Source organism: Astyanax mexicanus, chromosome 21, assembly GCF_023375975.1.
Source record: "Astyanax mexicanus isolate ESR-SI-001 chromosome 21, AstMex3_surface, whole genome shotgun sequence".
NCBI lineage: Eukaryota > Metazoa > Chordata > Actinopteri > Characiformes > Acestrorhamphidae > Astyanax > Astyanax mexicanus.
The window spans coordinates 21,393,629-21,416,212 of record NC_064428.1 but is presented as its reverse complement, the minus strand read 5'-3'; the positions used below and the strand labels follow the sequence as shown (position 1 = coordinate 21,416,212).

At 36.0% G+C, this 22,584-nt stretch overlaps 1 protein-coding gene across 1 annotated transcript; it reads left to right on the top strand.

The window, feature by feature from the left end:
- pwp2h (PWP2 small subunit processome component) lies at positions 1–22,486 on the top strand. The gene is made up of 21 exons (XM_022674813.2): positions 1–154; positions 494–606; positions 2,387–2,481; positions 2,595–2,694; positions 2,811–2,954; positions 3,555–3,690; positions 6,148–6,425; positions 6,521–6,664; positions 8,390–8,460; positions 8,684–8,820; positions 9,704–9,852; positions 11,506–11,653; positions 12,993–13,143; positions 14,467–14,647; positions 15,944–16,091; positions 16,629–16,737; positions 17,826–17,891; positions 18,808–19,026; positions 20,726–20,876; positions 21,031–21,105; positions 22,102–22,486. Exons 1-21 carry the CDS (start codon positions 137–139, stop codon positions 22,280–22,282), a joined length of 2,814 nt encoding a protein of 937 aa, XP_022530534.2. The 5' UTR covers positions 1–136; the 3' UTR covers positions 22,283–22,486.
- The last annotated feature ends 98 nt before the right edge of the window (positions 22,487–22,584 follow it).

The window sequence follows — 22,584 nt, the reverse complement described above, 5'->3', positions numbered from 1 at the left end:
GCTGATCCGGGCGCAGTTACACACGTGTGTCTCCTGCATGAGAAACATTAGGGTTTGTGCACGTGTGTGCGGCTTTACTTCTGTTCAGAGTCTCTGATGGATGATGTCAAGCTTTAAATCGTAACCGGGGAACAAGATGAAGTTTTCATACAAGGTGTGTGATCTGTCATACTCATGACGCCATTACTTTTATTAATTTAATAACGTTAATGGACCGAGGCTGAAGTCGCTTCTTCTTTCCTAATTGTTCCGGTCCACCTTAAATCCAGAATGAGTTACACTCTGTAGTCTGGAACAGGCACTAGTGTAAGTGCTGCAGAATTTAAGGTGGAACTTAAATATTTATCTATAAGAAGCGACTTCACATTCGTGTTGTGTACAAAATTCGTGTTGAGTGAAAAATGTAGAAGAAATAAGAATGACAGTAAGTTAGAGAAAGATAGATTCTGACAGTGGAGACACAGTTTGACATGTTTTCCTATTTTCTCTGCAGTTTTCCAACTTGCTGGGAGCTGTTTATCGACACGGCAATCTTTCCTTCTCTAAAGATGGAAACTCGGTCATCAGTCCTGTTGGAAATCGAGTCTCTGTTTTTGACCTAAAAAAGTAAGTGTTTCTCTGGTAACATTTAAGCTTTTAAAGCCTAACTAACTGTTGCTAAGTTAGATCATATACGGTGTAAATGTGTTAAAAGAGCAGAAGATAAAGGTTACTGTTTTAATTTAGAAACAGAAGACTTTAATTTTTAATTTTAATTGCCTATGATGTAAGTATACTATTTATTTTTTTAATCAAACTGCTCAAATTCCAGTACATAAAGCTCTGGTAGAAATTAAGAGACCACTTTAGTTTCTTAATCAGTTTCTCTGGTTTTACTATTTACATGTATATGTTTGAGAAAAATTAACATTATTGTTTTATTCTATAAACTACAGACAACATTTCTCCCAAATTCCAAATAAAAATATTGTCGTTTTGAGCATTCATTTGCAGAAAATAAGAAATGGCTGAAATAACAGAAAAGATGCAGTACTTTCAAACCTCAAATAATACAAAGAAAACAAGTTCATATTCATAATGTTTTAAGAGTTTAGAAATTAATATTTGGTGGAATAACCCTGGTTTTTAATCACAGTTTTAATGCATCTTGGCATGTTCTCCTCTACCAGCCTTACACACTCTTTTGGATAACTTTATGCCACTCCTGGTTCAAACATTTTAAGCAAATGGCTTGTGATCATCCATCTTCCTCTTGATTTTATTTCAGAGGTGTTCAATTTGGTAAAAACAAAAACTCATATTTCCAGAACTGTATATGTGGACAACCAGCTCATTTTGCATGTATTTAATGTTAATTTAAGTTATGGTAAAACAACAAAAAATAAACAACACACATATTGGTATATGTCCCTTTTCAATATTCAGCTTTAAATAGCCCCACCCTCTTGCAGTGAAAGTGTATAGAGCGCTTGAACATGCAGTGCATTCTGAATGAGGTATTGTATTTAGCTGCCAGACAAAACAGAGATAATTTACATACAGTATCTTACAATAATGGGTACACCCTCACATTTTTGGAATTGTTTCATTACATCTTTTCATGGGATAACACTGAAGAAATTAAACTTCATTACAGTGTAAAGCAGTCACTGTACAGTATGAATTAGCTGTACCCTCAAAATGATATCATCACAGAGCCAATAATGTCTAAACCACTGGCAACAAAAGTGAGTAAAATCTAAGTAAAAAAAATATGTAATGTAATTTATTAGTTACATGAGTTACAAATCTCAGGTGTGAATTGAGCAGGTGTATTAAATTAGGTGTTATCGCTGTCATGCTCTCTCATACTGGTAACTGAACGTTAAGCATGGCACCTCATAGCAAAGAATCTCTGAGGATGTAAAAAATAGAACTGTTGCTCAACAACAAAGAACAACAGCAGCATCCCAGCCTGCTTGGAGGACAGTGCAGCGACTCATTTCCGGTACATCAGCTCACAGACGCCCTGTGTTGCGAACATCACCCTAGGAGTGATGTGGGGAGAGAGCTCCATCAACCCACCCGGAGGGAGCAGGGCCAATTTTGCTCCCTCTGAGCACTGGGGTTCAAACCTGCACTTTAGACCACTGCACCACTCGGCGCCCCCACATAGCTTGTTTTAACACGGTAGACATGCAGACTACAGTTCGATATACTCACTTCTGAACAACAAAAGAGCTAGCGCTGCGGTTAGCAGCTAATGCTAATGCTGCTGCAGCCAGCCTTACTTCAGCGGAGTGGCTTTACTGCTCCCTAATACCTGACGGGTAGAATCCATACATATGAGGCATCAGATTATTAAAGGATTCTAATAATGGTGAATCTTCTGTCTCTATCCTTCCAGCAATAAGTCTGAGACTCTGCCAGTGAGCACCAACAAGAACATTACCTCCGTCGGTCTCTCACCTGATGGGAATCTGGCCATTCTTGTGGATGAAGGTATGTACTTTTCTCCTGTATTTGCGTTTATCGATACATTTTGTAAAATAACGAAGAAGCTCTTTATTGGATTTAGATAATTCAATAATATTATTTCATGACTTGTGCTGCAGATGGAGCGGCGGTACTGGTTAGCTTGGTGACTCGAGCTGTGCTTTACCATCATCACTTCCACAAACCTGTTCACAGCGTCTCCTTTTCTCCTGATGGAAGGTGAGATGTTGCTCCAAACACTTTACACACACACACGCACACTATAACTGTTCTTATGCCTTGACCCCACAGACAGTCTGATAGTCTGATGTCCTCACTCTATCTTTTTCTTTTAGGAAGTTTGTGGTGACGAAGGAGAATGTGGTTCTGATGTACCACGCCCCAGGAAAGAACCGAGAGTTCAACGCATTCGTTCTGGATAAGAGTTACTACGGACCTTACGATGAGACAACCTGCATTGACTGGACCGACGATTCCAAGTATGAAACTGATACAAACCCAAGCAATACACACATTTTCACACACATGATCGTTATACAGTGGACACAGACTACAGCAGACTGCACAGTTTTAGATCCAGAAAACATACGAGTAAAATAATGTCACATGTTTTTTCCACTTATGTCCACAATATTAGTTTATGTAAGTTTAAAATTTACACGGTACCTCTTTAAAATAAGACTACCTTTATAAAGGGTTTATAAATGGTTTATAATGAGTTTATTAATCGTTACTAATAAGTTTGTAAATGCTTTAAAATCATTAATAATCATCCCTAACTAGGGATGGGTGATAAGGCTCTTAAATGATATCACGATATTTCATGGTATTTTCACAAAAACGATACACACACACACAAAGGTTTAGTAGGCTATGTAGTTACTTTAATGTCCCCCAAAATGCTAGTGGTCTTAATATATAATAGGTTTAGCATCAGTAAGTTTTTTTTTTTTGTTGTTGCATTTTCTTTCATTGTTTACCCTTTTAATCATTTTAACACTCACTCTAGGAAGTGACTCTCTGAGAAACATTTCTCTCATTAATGTGAATCTGAACAATCTCTGCTTTTGTTGTTTCAGGTGTTTTGCGGTGGGCAGTAAAGATATGAGCACATGGATATTTGGAGCAGAACGATGGGCTAATCTGATCTATTACTCTCTGGGGGGCCACAGAGATATCATCGTGGGCTGCTTTTTTGAGAAGGACAGTCTAGATGTAAGTTGGACTTGTCTTTAGTTTTTTTGTAATAGTTGACTAGTCATCTAGTAAAATTATCAGTACCACAGAACAATTAAAATGTAAATTGATCATAAGATGTTACCTCAGAGAAACTCAGAAGTTACGAGGTGACACTATGTCAGTGAAGCTGAACACTGGCCAGAACACTAACCTTTATGAATATGAACTTGTTTTCTTTGCTTTATTAGTGGTCTGAAAGCTCTGCATCTTTTTTGTTATTTTAGCCATTTCTCATTTTCTGCAAATAAATGCTCTAAATGACCATATTTTTATTTTCCACAATGTTAATTTTACTTAAATAGCAAATAGCAAAATTAGAGAAACTGATTCAGAAACTGAAGTGGACTCTTAATTTTTTCTAGAGCTGTGTATCCTTTTGTCATTTTTAATAATTTATATTTTTATTTGTTACTGTTCCCACATATTTAGTAATTCTTTTTGCTTTTTATTTGATTGGAGTTTTGTTTGTTTTTATAGTTGCAATTAGAGATGGGACCGTTCCGATACAATATCGGTATTGGGGCCGATATTGACGTAATTTGATGAATCGGATAGCAGGGCGAGCGCGGCCGATTCACTTACCGATCAATATTCAAGTTAAATTCCAGCCCGGCAAATACATTCCGGCATTTGAATGTAGTAAGTAACTATCTGAAGTGAATTACAGCCATAATCCACATCTAATATCAAACCACAGATCCTACTCACTCTAACCAGCACTAAGAACTCAATCTGTTATTAAAAAACAGAGATTAATTCAACTCGGATTTACGGTTAGCGCTGCCGGTTAGCCGTTAGCTATTGCAGCTAATCTACTACGCTACCGGTTAAAATAAAAGTCTTCTGCGCAACCAGTGTGAAAAAATGCCCTGTATTTAGTATTTAACATATTTAATTATTTTTTAAATATTTAATAAAAATTAAAACATTTAGTTTGAAAGAAAATTATTGTGTATTTGCATATAAAGTGTCAAATAAATGACTTTTGAATGCATTTACATTAAATGACCCTTGTGTATACTCTTCAGGACAAAGGGCTGTGTGGTCCATTTCAGCCTCATTATGTAACCTTAATCATAGTACTTATAATAACCTAAAAGTATTGGTATTTGTATCGGTATCAGCAGTTTTATATCAGTTTTATATCGGAATCGGATCAGAGCTAAAAAAAAAAAAAGGGTATCGTCCCATCAGTAGTTGCAATGCCATTATTGCTACTATTATTACTTCTTTGAATCTTGAATCAGACAGGTGACTGTGTAAATCACTATAGTGTAGGTAGGGCTGCCACAAACGATTATTTTTATAGTCGACTATTCACCGATTATTTTTTATGTTTAGTCGACTAATCGGATCATACGTTAATTGAATATAAAACACAGTTTATCACAATAGAATGCAGCTGCTATTATACAACCAACATTAGATTTCAGCTATATGCTAACTAAAAATAAAAACAATTAAAATCATAGTTCATTAATCCTTTAATGAAATATGCAGCTTGTTGTAACAGACAATTATTTTACTGTTTAGCATAAAGTGTAAACAACTGTGTAAAATAAGGATAAGGCACTGGCATTTATGAAACATCTCAACCGTGAGGTTGTTTGAACTATTATGAAAAAAAAGTATATTAATAAAAAATGCCTCTCTGTCCAGATATTGTGTACATTACCGTACACAGGGCAGCGGTCTGCACAGATCTGATTGGCAGAGGAGAGCGTTTGGTGATTTTACACCACACATGACTGATCTGTGAGTTTACTGCACCAAAAAGCACTGAAAACAGAAGCCACTGTCAGAATGAAATCCTTCTCTGTAGTTTATCGGTTTGGGACGGCATTTGTGACAACGTCTGGGTCCGGATCCGGATCGCGGTCCGCCTATTAGTGACCTCTGTTTTAAAGCTATCAAGATGAGTAAGTTAAGTACTAAGTTAACGCTCTGTTTACGCTAATTTTAGCAGCTAAATAGCAATTTAGCTTCTTCGTCATTTAATCAGCCACAACATGCCTCCTTTTCAGGTGCTCGTGCATCGCGGTTGTGCTGCCGAGGAAGGCAAGTTCTTCATTGCAGATATTGCATTGCACGCGTTTCACTTTTATTTTCTTGGTGATCCCACACTTTTGAGTTCTGTAGCGGGGTAGCCATGAAACCAGAGCCTGTCTGTATAATGTCCTGAGATGTCGTCCACTACCTACCCCGGTTTCCACTACTGCGCATGTGCGTCCAGGACAGAAAGGCAGTCGCAGCAGTTTGGAGAGAAAAACAAAGAAAAGAAAAAAACGACTAATCGACTATTAAATTAGTCGTCGACTATTTTAATAGTCGACATAATCGTGACTAGTCGACTAATCGTGGCAGCCCTAAGTGTAGGTACAGTGTTTATAATCTAGTTGATAACTGACTGTGAGCTTGTTTCTCTTTGAGCAGCTGTACACAGTGAGTCAGGATGGCACTCTGTGTGTGTGGGAGAGCGACGCAGAGCTGGAAGATTTACGCAAAGGCTCCAGATACCTGGAACGGAAGAAGATGGAGGAGGAGAGGAAGAGACGGGCGGAGGAAGAGGCTCATGATGATAATGAAGAAGACTGTGACATTGTGGAGCTGGGAGAAGATGGGGAGCCGAGGGGTGAGGTGATTAAAGGTAGTGCGGACTCACCTCAAGAAGTGGAGGGGATCAAAAATGTCCGCTTCAAGCAGAAAAGCAAGTGAGTGACTGACTGCACAGTTTCTTCTTTTTGTTATTGTTACATCAGACTGTAACCATGTAAATAATAATGATCTGTATGTGTTTTTACAACAGACACTTTTTCAGCACTGAGGGTATCTGTGGTAACCTGACAGCAGCCGCTTTCCACAAGGACATGCACATCCTGGTGACGGGCTTCGCTTCTGGAGCCTTCCACCTGCATGAGCTGCCTGAATTTAACCTCATTCACTCTCTCAGGTTGCCCTTTAGTCATTTTCCAATTCATTCAAGTAATAATTAGCTTTAATTACTTGTCGTTAGCTGTCGGCACCTCGCACATCATTTAGACCTGAATAAACAAGTATGAACATTCCCAGAATGCAAAGTATGTGTATTTTAGGATTTTTTTTTCATGTACGAACATAAAATTTAGTTTGAGGTGGTTTCAAGTTTGAAAATTTATTTGAATCCTGTTTATGTAGCTTGCCATCAGCTACCGATGTGCTGAGAAAACTCAATTGTCCTTGCTCTCTCTGGGTGGGTAGATGGCGCTCTCTCCCAACATCACTCTAAAGGCTGTGAAATGAAATTTAAAAAATCTGATTTTCAATTCTAAATATTGCAGTAGATTTTGAAATTGTTACATATTTGGGGAATCTGAGAGAATTGGACAAACATTAGCTTTACTAAATGTTTCAGTTGTCTGTTTCTTGACCTTAAATATTGTGAAATGTTTATACTACAATAATGTTTGACAATATTGTGGTAACATGTAATTAAAGTGTTATAGTGTAATTCAATTTAAGTGTAATTCATTAAATGTGCACTACCTGTTAAAGGTTTTACAACACCCAAATTATTTTTAGTTGTTCAGTAGCAGTGCTGTATGGCCCAGGCAGGCTTTTTTTGTTTGTTTGTTTGTTTTTATCTTAGCAATGACTTGATTATCTTAGCAATGACTCTATTCACTGCTGAAATTGAAGAGAGACTTCAGTTCAATTTTAATGAGTTTTTTGAAGGTGTAGGAAACACTACTCACTGCTCTTTGACTTCATATGTAATTTATCTAAAGATATACTTTTAATAGTTACAGAGTTATCTCCGTTTCTGCTTCTTTTTCTAGTTATTGTGATGAAAGTGTGAATGTGCTGTGTGTTGTGTAGAAAAGTGTATAGTAGCACAATTGGTTCTAATATTGCTTTAACATAGACATATTAGGGGTGGGCGATATGGCTCTAAAATAATATCACGATATTTCAGGGTATTTTTGGATAACGATATACTTGCCGATATAGGAAAACAGAAAAATAATTAATTAATTTCAGGAATGTAGTATAAGAGTATAACAGCATAATCATAATGTGGCAAAATAAATAATATAGCATTAAATAATATAATGCAGCAAAAATATTGCAGAATATTTAGTGCATGCATATAAACTGCAAACTAAAACAATTATACAATAAACACACTTAAAGCTTCACAGTAAATAATAGACTACTTTTAAGACAGAACAGCTCTATTATCACGATATGGATTTTTAATATCACGATATTTCTGTGTCACGATATATTGTATACGATATAATATTGCCCACCTCTAAGACATATTGCCATTTTTGCATCCATTTCCATTTCTACTGACCAGCTGGAAGTTGTTAACCAATGACGTTTTTTTAACCACCATTTTTTTCAATATACAAATTCCTTCTTTTTTCTTTTTATTATATATATATATATATATATATATATATATATATATATATATATATATATATATATATATATATATTTTTTTTTTTTTTTTTTTTTTTATTTATTTTTCCCCTGTATCATTAAAGTTCACTGTATTTTGTACCATTCTGCACCTAAGAAGCGAAACAAAGGGGGGTGTTGTAAAACTCTGGACCAATTTAATGTATAAATGTACATTTAGATAAAATGATTAACACGTTTTGCCTTATGTCTGCTGTTGTCTTTTCAGTATATCTGATCAGAGGATTTCAGCCATTGCTATGAACCCAACAGGAGACTGGATTGGCTTTGGATGTTCAGGTACAGTCTAAAACAATACTGTATATTAATGTAACAGAATACACAAATAAGGTTGCAGTTCTGATGGTGAATGATTGGTACATTTCGGTGTATTCCATATGATACAAAAAAAATAGGCTTCAGTTTCTTGGCATGCTGTATTAACCGTTGACGTCAGTCCTTTTCCTCTATTTAATGTGATTTTAATTGTAAATCTGTTTCTTTGGATTGTAATGTTTTAAAGGTCTTGGGCAGCTGCTGGTTTGGGAGTGGCAGAGTGAGTCGTATGTGTTTAAGCAGCAGGGCCATTTCAACAACATGGCCTCTCTGGCCTATTCTCCTGACGGACAGTACCTGGCCACTGGAGGGGATGATGGGAAGGTGAGTTTTTTTTTTAGTTTTTTTTTTGTGCTGATATTTAGATGCATTTCCACTGAATTAAGTACTTTTACAAATATTTGCAAATACGATGTTTATACACTCAAGAAATTAAATAAAAAAATATTGTTTCAGAATTTGTTCCTAAAATCGCAAGAAAATTTACTTTTACGAATCCCGAATAACGAATCAAATTGAGAGCAGAGTATATTGTTACTCCCCTACTAATATTTAATAAAAATAATAATAATGACACTGATTATAATAATAATAATAATAAGGTATACTGATATGTTCAATACACTCTTGTTTTATTGTGGAATCTTTCCAATAGTACACTGTGATGGGGTGGGCAATATTATATCGTATACAATATATCGTGACACAGAAATATCATAATATTAAAAATCCATATCGTGATAATAGAGCTGTTCTGTCTTAAAAGTAGTCTATTATTTACTGTGAATTGTAGGTGTATAATTGTTTTAGTTTGCAGTTTATATGCATGCAATAAATATTCTGCATTATTATTTGCTGCATTATATTATTTTATGCTATATTATTTATTTTGCCACATTATGATTATACTGTTATACTCTTATACTATATTCCTGAAATTAAATAATTATTTTAGTTTTCTTATATCGCCAAGTATATCGTTATCGCAAAAATACCCTGAAATATCGTGATATTATTTAAGAGCCATATCACCCACCCCTAACACTGTGTCCTTTTATTTGTGGACACCCCTTTTAATATTAGGTACTTAGCCAATAGAATTCAGTTTGTCTAGATTCTGAATGCATGTACTTTCAGACCACTGGTAAACACAAGGTTAATATATATATATATATAATTTATTTTTATTATTATATTTTTTTTATAGGTAAAAGTGTGGAACACCACCAGTGGCCTGTGCTTTGTTACATTCACAGAGCACACGAGCAGCGTCACCAACGTCACGTTCACCAATAGCGGTTTTGTGGTGGTCAGCGCCTCTATGGACGGCACTGTCCGAGCCTTTGATCTGCACAGGTAAGAGAACACCTCAGCTCAGTAAGCCTGACTGCGTGTATTATGTGAAAGATATGCTGTTATAAAACAAATAAAAGCACATAGCATGAATAAAATAGTAGTAGCTACATTTATATATGTCACAATGGTTGATGCAGATGTGCAAATGCTCACACACAGCTTGTCTAGTCCCGGAATAGAGTAGTACTGCTAATAGAATAGGACTTTCTGGAGTAAATAAACACCATGGCTAATGTCAGGCATGTGTAGAGAGGTATACACCACCCCAACATAGAGCTATGGATCAGTGGAACTGTGTTCTTTGGAATGATGGAGCTCCATCCAATAGAGCACCAATAAAAATATAGTTATGAGCACCTTCTCATATAGTTTTCTTTTAGGTCATTTATGTTCTGCATTGTAGACAATTCAAAGGACATATATGTAGTTACACAGGGGTTGAGCAATGAAACTGAAACAACTGTCATTTTAGTGTGGGAGGTTTCATGGCTAAATTGGAGCAGCCTGGTGGCCAATCTTCATTAATTGCACATTATTGCACCAGTAAGAGCAGAGTGTGAAGGTTATGTAGCAGGGTAAGAGCACAGTTTTGCTTAAAATATTGCAATGCACACAACATTATGGGTAACATACCAGAGTTCAAAAGAGGACAAATTGTTGGTGCACGTCTAGCTGGTGCATCTGTGACAAAGACAGCAAGTCTTTGTGATGCATCAAGAACCACGGTATCAAGGGTAATGTCAGCATACCACCAAGAAGGACCAACCACATCCAACAGGATTAACTGTGGACGCTGTAAGAGGAAGCTGTCTGAAAGGGATGTTCGGGTGCTAACCCGGGTTGTATCCAAAAAATATAAAACCACGGCTGCCCAAATCACGGCAGAATTCAATGTGCACCTCAACTCTCCTGTTTCCACCAGAACTGTCCGTCAAGACAATAAATTATTGTGGTCTAAAACCAGGTGTTTTAGTTTCACTATCCAATGTAGTAAACATTGAAAAAAGTGTTTGTCCTCCACAATCCCATGATCTAAACCTGATTAACTGATTTGGTGATTTGGTATGAAATGAATGAAAAGCAGCAGCTATTGAGAAAACTGTTTCAGGTGACTCTACTTCATGAAGACACTGAAATTAAAATACCAAGAGTCTGTCCTCATAGATAAATGGGATACTTTAATCTAAAGTATAAAACATATTCTGGTCTGTTTAACACTTTTTGTTTCTGTATAGCATTAATGTCTTCCATGTCTGTTAGATTTACAGTGTAAAAAAACATGAAAAAAGAGGTGTTTCCACACTTTTGATTGATGCTGTATTCAGGATGATTTTGGGAGTTGGGAATGAGAAGGGGTGTGGGTCGTCCAGCATCCTGATCTCTTTAATGCTTTTAATGCTGAATGCAATCAAATCCTCAGAGCAATGCTTCGAAATCTAATTGCAAATATTCCCTGGACAGTAGAGACATCCACTCCAATAAAGCAGGACCATCTCTTTTTGTAATACCCTTAGTTTTGGAAATAAAATATTGTGAATGATCAGGTTTCTTAGTAGTTTTGAAATTTAAGTGTATTTTAAGACTGACTGTAGTTTTGCTCTTGTTTTTGTTCTGAAACTATGAAATAGAAGTGTGTGCTCTGTCCGTTTTCAGATATCGTAACTTCCGGACGATGACGTCTCCACGGCCGACGCAGTTCTCCTCCCTGGCAGTGGACGTGAGTGGAGAGCTGGTGTGTGCTGGAGCTCAGGACTCCTTCGAGATCTTCCTCTGGTCCATGCAGACGGGACGGCTACTGGAGGTCTGCCTGAGCTTTAATTGATTTTCGTTTTTATTTAACCTCCTAGGACCTGGCGTCCACATATGTGGACGTCACATTTTGGGTTGTCTACACCACAACACTAAATGGTGCTGTACAAGGGCCTGGTGTCCTCTTATGTGGCCATTATATTGTCAGACATAGCACTTTTCCACCAAAAGAACTCTGATTCTTGAACCAGTTCTGTTCTGACTTATAAGAACCGCGTTTCCACCAGTTTTAGATAGATAGATAGATACATACATACATACATACATACATACATACATACATACATACATACATACATACATACATACAGACAGACAGACAGACAGACAGACCTACATACATACTTTATTTATCCCGAAGGAAATTTAGTGGAATCGTCAAAACGTTACATCAGTAAATGTACCGGCACTATTGGCTGATGTGCACGGAGTCGGAGAGCCAGGGCTGCACTGCTCCGCTGCTGTGGCTGAATTTAGTGCCCCAGTCATCTGATTAGCTGACCTACTGCCCAGCACGCTGTCCAGCACATCATAAAACGCCAGTACACTTCCCCGCCCAGCTCAACTACATTTTTAAGCTTTTTCAGCTTGTTTATCACTTGCTCTTTCCTGCAAACATATCCTGCCCAAGATAAATCTTCCTCTAGTTCACCGTGGTGTTTCTCCTTCCTAGTTCTCACTATAAAAAAAAAGTTTATCCTGAAAGTCTGGAGAACACCAAATCAACAGTAAATACTTTGTTTTCTCAGCAGAACACTGTGCAAATAAACGTTTTTGGTTCCGGAACCTTGTTTTGTTGGAGGAAACACGGCAAACCGGTTCCATGTCGGTGGAAAAGCACTAATAGTGGTGTTTTATCACCAGAGTTTTATCACTTTACAGTTTTGATTTTGTTCAGAAATGAAATGAACAGTAAATGCAGTAAATGTTTGTTTTTTACTTTTTTATGTCTTCATGTTGAAGCAGCATTTTAAATCAGCCATAATTGTTGGTTCTACTTTTGTTTTGCACTCAAGCAAAAAAAAAATGCTGCTGTGTTGCACATCATTACTAATTCAGTGTGTTCTATCGAAATATAAAACTAAAGTCCTCATATGTGGACATCATTTTTCTCAGAAACCACATCATTTAAAAATATAATTCTTTGTTTTTACACTAATCAGATGCCAATTAGCCCAAAAGAGAAATAAAAAAAAATCATGCCATGCAAGAGTTCTGGTCTAAGGAGGTTAAAGCAATACTCATTAAGACTGCTTATTACTGCTTAATACCCTGCATAAGATGTTTTTATGTTTTTCTGTAACCTGTGAACTGTGTGCTTCTGTATCCAGGTGTTGAGTGGTCATGAGGGTCCGGTGAGTTGCCTGTGCTTCAGTCCGGTGCAGTCTGTGCTGGCCAGTGCATCGTGGGATAAAACGGTCCGACTGTGGGAAATGCTGGACAGCTGGCAGACTCGAGAGATCCTGCGCCTCACCTCTGATGGTAAGCTGAGCATTTATTGCACATTATATTTATTATAATTCTGTCTTTAGCTCTGATCTTCAGTATGAACACATTAATATTTGAGCTGTAACGATACATATGTGGCGCGATGCATCATAATTCAAAATGTAGCAATGTGCATCATAGAGACTAGGGCTGCAGCTATAGAATATTTTTGTAATCGAGTACTCTACTGAAAAATCGATTTGATTAGATTAATTGAGTAATCGGATAAAACATTTTTGATTGGTTAAAGAGCAATTAAAAATACACAAGAGAAAACAAGACGTTTTACTTAATAATGAATGACCAATTGGTTTCCTTGTATAGATAAGTTTTTTATTTTTTAATTCACGACATACAGAGTTGGACAATGAAACTGAAACACCTGTCATTTTAGTGTGGGAGGTTTCATGGCTAAGTTGGAGCAGCCTGGTGGCCAATCTTCATTAATTGCACATTGCACCAGTAAGAGCAGAGTGTGAAGGTTCAATTAGCAGGGTAAGACCACAGTTCTGCTCAAAATATTGCAATGCACACAACATTATGGGTGACACACCAGAGTTCAGAATAGGACAAATTGTTGGTGCACGTCTTGCTGGAGCATCTGTGACCAAGACAGCAGGTCTTTGTGATGCATCAAGAACCACGGTATCCAGGGTAATGTCAGCATACCACCAAAAAAAGAAGGGCCAACCACATCCAACAGGATTAACTGTGGACGCAAGAGGAAGCTGTCTGAAAGGGATGTTCGGGTGCTAATCCGGATTGTATCCAAAAAACTCTCCGGTTTCCACCCGAACTGTCTGTCGGGACAATAAATTGTTGTGGTCTAAAAACAGGTGTTTCAGTTTCATTCAGAAATTTCGTAATATTATTTTCGGGCCATATCGCCCACCCCTAGTCTTCATACTACAAAGCTATTGAGGGCTGGTAAATAAGCTGGTCAGATCATCATTACAGCTAGAAGTACTGGTTTCACTGGTGTGTTAATTGTGTAATAACCAGGTAACCTTTTGTCCTTTTGGTACCAGCGTTTTCCAGGTGGAACTGGTGTTTGTGAACATTGGTTGCACATTATGTTCATCATTTATCATAACAGTTTGGGATGAGTACATTGGCTGTTTCTCAACAGCCCTAGTTTTTTAACCATTCTGATTAAACTCCAGAGACCATTGTGCTGAAAGTTGAGGAGATCAGCTGTTTTACAAACACCTAAAACAGACTATTGTGCAGATCATAGTTGTTTGTGTTTGCAAATAATAATAAAAAAAAAAACATTTGTGCAGTAAATTTTATATCTGTGAATTTTTCCCATGTCAGGTCTGACCGTGACGTATCGTCCGGATGGTCAGGAGCTGGCAGTGGCTACTCTGGATGGAGAAATCACGTTCTGGAACCCTCAGGAGGCAACACAGACCGGCTCCATCATCGGTCGCCATGACCTTCAGATGGGTCGCAAAGAGACCGATAAAATCACGGCCAAACAGTCAGCCAAGGGCAAGTGAGTATTACTGAGCCCAGCATGATAAATGAGGTCATGATCTCAGAAAGCTGTGCATCTCAGAAAATTAAAGTATCACTGAAAAGTTACTTTATTTCAGTAATTTTGTTCAAAATGCAGAACTTATGTATTATATAGATGTATTACACACAGAGTGATCTATTTGAAACGTTTATTTCTTTTATTGTTGTTTTCTACTACTCAGAAAATTTTATGTAAGACCAATTGGTACTTTTGGCAGTGTGGGCAGTGTCAAGTCCTGCTGGAAAATAAAATCCGCATCTTCATAAAAGTTGTCAGCAGAAGAAAGAAGCATGACTACACTGACTTTAGACTCTATATATCACAGTGGATCAACACTAGCAGATGACATGTCTCTCCAAACCATCACCGATCATCAGTAAATTAAGGATTTTATTTGTAAATCAAGAAACCAGGTGTCTGGAGGAAGAGTGGAGAGACACACAGTCCAAACTGCTTGAGATCAGTGAAGTTTCTACAATCAGTGATGGTTTGAAGAGCAGTGTCATCTGCTGGTGTTGATCACATTTTGAATTCAAATTACAGAAATAAAGTAACTTTTCAATAATATTCTAATTTTTTTGAGATGCACTAATATGTTGTTCAGTAGTTCAGTACAATAGATCAGTATCGTTTTAGGTGTCCTTGGCTTAGTTTTTTTATACTTTGAACATCCTCATCCTCATCTGGAGTGTTTCATTTGACTGCTTAAGTATAATTTATATTTGAATGTACAAAAAGTATCAAAAAATTAAAAAATATTTAAACTGTTTTAAAATCACATGTGGTATCAATTTAGAAGTTTATAACACTCACTTTTCCTAGTAAAAATATTGTAGTATAAATTGGACAACATACAAACTTTAAAACTTTTATTCAGTGCAGTACAACAGGTTGTTTGTATGACAGATAATTTAGTATGCTTAAATATAATTCAAATTATACTGTTAATATGATATTGCATCCTGCATACAGCTTATTGTAAATGTGGTGTAACAATGCATGTTTTCAATTATGATACAGTTTGAATTTCAGTTTGATTTTTTTATGCTAAAAAATCTAAAGAGCACTCAAATTAAGTCAGTACAGATTGATTTAATTTATCACAGTTTTCTTTAACCTTGTATCTCCTTTTTTCTGTTTTTCATTTTCTGACAATGTAAATCTGGTTGTTTTGTATATTGTTTGTATATATGGTTTGATGAATATTAAATCATCCATTGAGAGTAAAGTTATTTAATGCTGTGGTTAATGCCGTTGTTTTTCTTCTGTCAGGGCCTTCACTTCTCTGTGTTATTCTGCTGACGGCGAGTCACTGCTAGCTGGTGGTCGTTCAAAGTTTGTCTGCATTTACAACATCAAGGAGCAGATCCTCATGAAGAAGTTTGAGATCTCCTGCAATATGTCGCTGGATGCTATGGAGGTAAACACACTGCCACTTTCATGTGATGAAGACTCCCTTCATGTGACCAAATACTTTCACAATATGCAGAAACAAGGATAATGTAAATCTGGCAGTTGTTCTTTATACTATAGCTTATACTGAATGTTGTGATGAATAGAATAATTCAATAGAAATGCTCCAAAATGAGTGGGATTAAAACATCTTTACATTTATTTCATATGAAATATACTATACTACATACTATACTAGTGCGTTTTACAAAATGAGAAAAAATTTGGTCTCCAAACCGTCACTGACCATCAGTAGATTTTGCGTTTCTATGATGTATATAATATGATATATATATATATATATATATATATATATATATATATATATATATATATATATATATATATATATATATATATATATATATATATATATTTTTTTTTTTTTAAATGCACTAGTATATACAATAAATAAAGTAGAAATCACTTCAAATAAATAAATCACATTATTTTTGAGCTCGTAATGATACAGTGTAACCTGCTCTCCTTTGTCACACTTTATCAGGAATTCCTAGACAGACGTAAGATGACAGAGTTTGGTAGTCTGGCGTTAGTGGACGAGGGAGCAGGAGATGGAGATGGAGTTCATCTTACCCTGCCTGGAGTTAAAAGAGGTGAGAGGCTCTTTTCATTGTTTTTCATTGAGACTCTTAAGATTAAGTCTTTGAGGCCCTTCATTATTTATATTTTTTTGTTGTACTACATAAATGTAATTGCATAACTAATAGTCAAATTCAAATTAGCCAAAAAGTAATTTGCATAAGGGGTTACTTTTATTGTCGCATTGTATCTTTTAGATTAAAAACAGTGAGATTTTTACACGATAGCTTATAGCAAACATGAACAAAATTATTTAAAGGAACAATCCGTACTAAATGTGAACAAATGTGTGAAATGGCTACAGGAGTCCAATTTCCAAACGCTGGATTAAGTTTACTGCCCCAACCGCTTCTCTTCAGACGCCAAGCTCAGGGGCGTAGGAGCGGGTTTGATATTGGTGGGGACACTAAAACTATTTGAGTTTTTTTTTTTTTTTTCCCAGGGATTATCAGTTATTTAAAATATGTTTTTGAAACTGTAATTTGACCTAGTTTTAAGTCTTGTCATCTTAATCCATTTATACAAATGCTTGGTGTTCTGTAACTGGAAATAACTGCCTCATAGCGATTAAAACATGGCCACTGATTTAACAGACTTGCTTATTGGGACTTTCGCAGTAACCATTAGCAAGCAGTAGTAGTGTCCGTTTACTTTACTGGATTGAAAAGATAAGAATTTCTGATTCCACACTGCCCTCTGGTGGATCAAGTTTGTTCAGATGTGTTAAATTAAAGTGAATCTGATTATCTAAAATCCTACTTTACACTTTTTTTAATATAGAATTGGAAATTCGTATTTTCTATATTGCCATGTAAAGAATGTTTTTTAGCTTAAAGAACTTAAAGAATTTGAACAGTCAAATTCATGTGATAGAAAAATCTCCAATAAATAAAACAGACATATTTCATGGTGGGAAGTTTTTTTTTTTTATCTTTTTGTACTTAATTTAAGTTGTTAATGTCTTGTGTTATTGCACTGGGATGCTTTTTATTCATTAGAATAGTTCATTCATGGAAAAGGAAAACGTTTTTTTTTTTTTGTTTTTTTTTTTTTTAAGTGAAAAAATCAGCTTTACATGTTTTTTTTCCTCTCTCTCTTTTAGGTGACATGAGTTCACGTCACTTCAAGCCAGAGATCCGTGTCACATCCCTCCGCTTCTCGCCCACTGGTAAGTAATCTTTACATATCATCGCTTTCCAATTAAAAAAATGCATCTCCACAAACAGCAAACCTTACAGAAGAGAGATAAAACTTAACTTTTTAATGGAAGTCAGTTTAAAGAGCGCATTTTGGAGACTTTCTATTGGTCCATTTATCCCAAACAATTTGACACAGTGTAGGGACAGTTTATGTTTTCAAATTATGTTATAAATGAAAGTCCAATTACAAACATAATTAAAATCTCAAAAAATTACAATATCTTTGAAAAGTTACTTTAATTTAGCAATTCAGTGAAACTCATATTATACACATATTATATATATGTATTACACACAGAGTGATGTATTTTAAACATTTATTTATTTTATTGTTGATGATTTTTGGATTATAGCCAATGGAGTTGATAAAACACCTAAATCTTACAGCACTTCATGTTTCCCTCTGCTGACAACTTTTATGGAGATGCAGATTTCATTTTCCAGCAGGACTTGGCACACTGCCCACACTGCCAAAAGTACCAATTGGTCTTATATAATATTCTAATTTTTTGAGACACTGATTTTTGGGTTTTCATTGGCTGTAAGTCATAATCATCAACAAAAAAGTAAATAAACGCTTAAAATAGATGACTCTGTGTGGAATACATCTATATATAATACATGAATTTCACATTTTGAACTGAATTACTAAAAAAAGTAACTTTTTATTGATTCAAATTCAAATTTCTTGAGATGCACTTGTATGTATTTTAAATATGGTTGTGTATATATAAAACAATAAAAGTACTCTAAAATGACTTGCAATAAACTCCTGTTTTGTACTGACTTCCATTCAAAGTTAAGAACATTTCTGCCTTCTCTTGTAAAGACACCACTTTACATTAATACATACGCATGTATTGCTGCTCCTCTTCCTCCAATCAGGACGCAGCTGGGCAGCAGCTTCTACTGAAGGTTTACTCATCTATTCCCTGGATGCCTCATTGGTGTTTGACCCCTATGATCTGGACATGGACATTACGCCCACCAGCATACGCCGTCAGCTGAAGAAGAAGGAGTGGGCTTCGGCCATCGTCCTCGCTTTCCGTCTGAACGAAACCTCTCTGATCAGTGAAGTGCTGGAAGCAGTACCTTATGACCAAGGTACACATGTATTACGTACAGGTCCAGTCAGAAATTTGGACACACCTTTTCTCATTTAATGTGTTTTCTATTTTTAATCATTTTTTTTTATTTGTACATTTTTAAAGCTATATGTTAACACATGCTGGATTATCTTGTTAACAACAGAATACAGCTCTGAAAAAAAGAAACCACTTAAAATTACGATTTTCTTTGATTTTACCAAATTGAAAAAAACTCTGGAATATAATGAAGAGGAAGATGGATGATCAAACCAAACTGAACTGCTTACATTTTTACACCAGGAGTAAAGGCACAAAGTTATCCAAAAGCAGTGTGTAAGACTGGTGGAGGAGAACATGCCATGATGCATGAAAACTGTGATTAAAATCCAGGGTTATTCCACCAAATATTGATTTCTGAACTCTTAAAACTTAATATGAATATAAACTTGTTTTCTTTGCATTATTTGAGGTTTGAAAGCTCTGCATCTTTTTTGTCATTTCAGATGTTTCTCATTTTCTGTAAATAAATGCTCTAAAAGGCAATATTTTTATTTGAAATTTGGGAGAAATGTCTGTAGTTTATAGAATAAAACAACAATATTCATTTTACTCAAATATATACCTATAAATAGCAAAATCAGAGAAACTGATTCAGAAACTAAAGTGGTCTCTTAATTTTTTCCAGAGCTCTATGTTCTGTACTATATTTTTCTAAGTAACACATTTAGCTTTGAGGACAGATCTGCCCATTCTTGGTCCTTTAATCTCAAAGTCACCTGGAATATTTTTCTCAGCTTCTTAAAGGAAGGAGTTTCTGGAGGTGCTGACCAACAGTTGCTGCTTTTCCTTCAAGCTGTGAAGCTCCAGCTCATCCCAAATCACCATTTCAGTTCATCAGGTTTAGATCAGGGACTAACATGCGCACTAACAGTTGTTGGTTACTTTAATATTAATCCACAATATAGATTTATAAATGAATGAAAGAAAAAAAAGTACATTGAAGGAGAAGGTGTGTCCAAACTTTTGCCTTTTAGAACTGTATTGTTACACACATTATACCACAGTTAGTTCTGACCCTGCAATGTGAGAGGCTGAGAGGCGTTTTATGGGTGCCGGTATCAGTCGGTAATGCACTGTAAATGAAGCTCTCCATGTATTACTCCACCACATACAGGTAACGTATAGCGACGATGCAGCACTTACAAGCCAAACAGCGCAGCTACAAACAGAGCAGCAATGTTGCTGAAACTGGAAATGCAGAGAAATTAAGTTAATACAGTAAAACAAACATGTATTTACACCCTGGTTAAAGAGTAACGATGTTGAAGTCGATTTTAGTATTATAAATAAAAATGACATGAATCAGCTCTTACAACGTTTTTATGGATCCGTCAGAAACATGAAGGGAGAGTTATATAGCATCAGCAGCTTCGTTGGGTTAAGAGTTGAATTGAATGGACCTTTTTTAATAACCAGTACCGACTTATAACAGATTATATTTTCTCATTCTCTTTAACTCAAAATGTTTAATAAACAGCAATAATGGAACTGTGGTATAATTGCAATAATACACAAGCCTTTCTTTAATGTAGTTACAGGTTAAACAATATAAGATGTGAAGATGCATTTTGAAAGCATGTGTTCATCTATTTTTTTGTGTATTTCTTATTATAAATATGTTTTTTGTTTTTTTTTTTCTTTAAAAAAAAATGTAGTGGCTGTGGTGTCCAGCTCCCTGCCAGATGTGTACGTGGAGAAGCTGCTAAACTTTGTGGCCTCGTCTCTAGAGAAGTCCAGGCACCTGCAGTTCTACCTCACCTGGGCCCAAAACCTTCTCACCTTACACGGGCAGAAACTCAAGAGCAGGTGGGAAAGACTGCAGTTCACTTTTTTTTTTTTTGTAGTTCACTGCCAGAACATATTTTTCAGAAAGGCTAATACATTTAATCTCTAGAGTTTAGGAGCAGTGACACTCAGAGTACCGGTAATCATGTTTTACATGTTTATCTGTGATTGACAGGTCAACAACAATGCTACCGACCATACAGCAGCTGTTGAAGAGCCTCCAGAAACACCATGACGACCTGTCCAAACTGTGAGTACATGTTCCCCACTATCATACAGCTTACATTACACAGTGCAAAAGTATTCATACCCCTTGAATGTTTTCACTGTATTTAATTTGATCTCGTACACTATGGGTTGGTTTCCTGCTCAGGAATTAAGCCTAGTCCTGGACTATAAAGGACTTTGAATGGTGGTTCTCTGTTTAAAAATACACAGCTCTGAAAAAAATGGAGACACCCCTTAAAAATGACAAGTTACTTTGATTTAATGTTGAAAACCTCTGGAATATAATCAAGAGGAAGATGGATGATCACAAGCCATCAAACCACCAAACTGAACTGCTTGAATTTTTGCACCAGGAGCGGAATAAAGTTATTCAAAAGCAGTGTGTATAACTGGTGGAGTAGAACATGCCAAGATGCATGAAAACTGTGATTAAACCAGGGTTATTCCACTAAAAATTTAACTTTATAAATATGAACTTTTCTTTACATTATTTGAGGTCTGAAAACTCAGCATCATTTCTCATCTTCTGCAAATAAATGCTCTAAATGACTATGTTTTTATTTGGAATTTGGGAGAAATGTTGTAGTTTTTAGAATAGAACATCAATGTTTATTTTACTTAAACATTTACCTATAAATAGCAAAATCAGAGAAACTGATTCAAAAATCTGAAGTGGTCTCTTAATTTCTTTCAGAGCTGTATGTAGTTCTAGGCCTAACCCCTGTCCAGGAAACCATCCCTATGTCTCTAACTGTTTGTGGGGACTGCTTCTAATGAATGTAGTCTGCTGTTTTGTACTAAGCCTATTGCTGACACAGATGTAAAGATGCACACAGGCATACTTGTCTAGTCCCTGCAGATAAGAATTGCCAATAGAAAAAATAGGACCCTCTAGAGCAAATAAATATGAATCTATTGGTATTATCCTGCCAGCACTAACTGAACTATGCCTATATATATATATATATATATATATAAAATACATCTCTAAACTCATGCTCCTTTTCTACCTTTTCAGATGTGATTGGAACATCTACACTATTCGCTACGCCAAGGCCCTTTCCAAACAGAGAGGTATGAAGAGGACAGTGGAGGATTCACTCAGTGAAGAAGGGGATGGGTCAGAGATCATGGGCTCAGAGGATGAGGAGGAAGAGGAAGAAGAGGATATGATGAGCGAGCCGATCCTTTTGGCCTGACCTTATTAGAGGGGTGTTGGAAAACAGCTTTGTTGGACTGAACTGATGAAGATTGCTGTTGTTGTGGTCTTACAATTGGCCACTGGAACCCACTTGTTATTGATTATATTTTGTTATCGATGCACCCATTAAGATTTTTGTACTGTATGCTATCTAAGACATGTTTGTGTTAAAAAGTCATTAAAATGTTTAAACTTTTTTTTTATAAACAATATATTTGTATGGTCTGTTTGTGTTTTAGTGTTTGTAACTGATTGGATGACAGAATGTGATCGATTCAGATCTTTATAAACCGAATTATC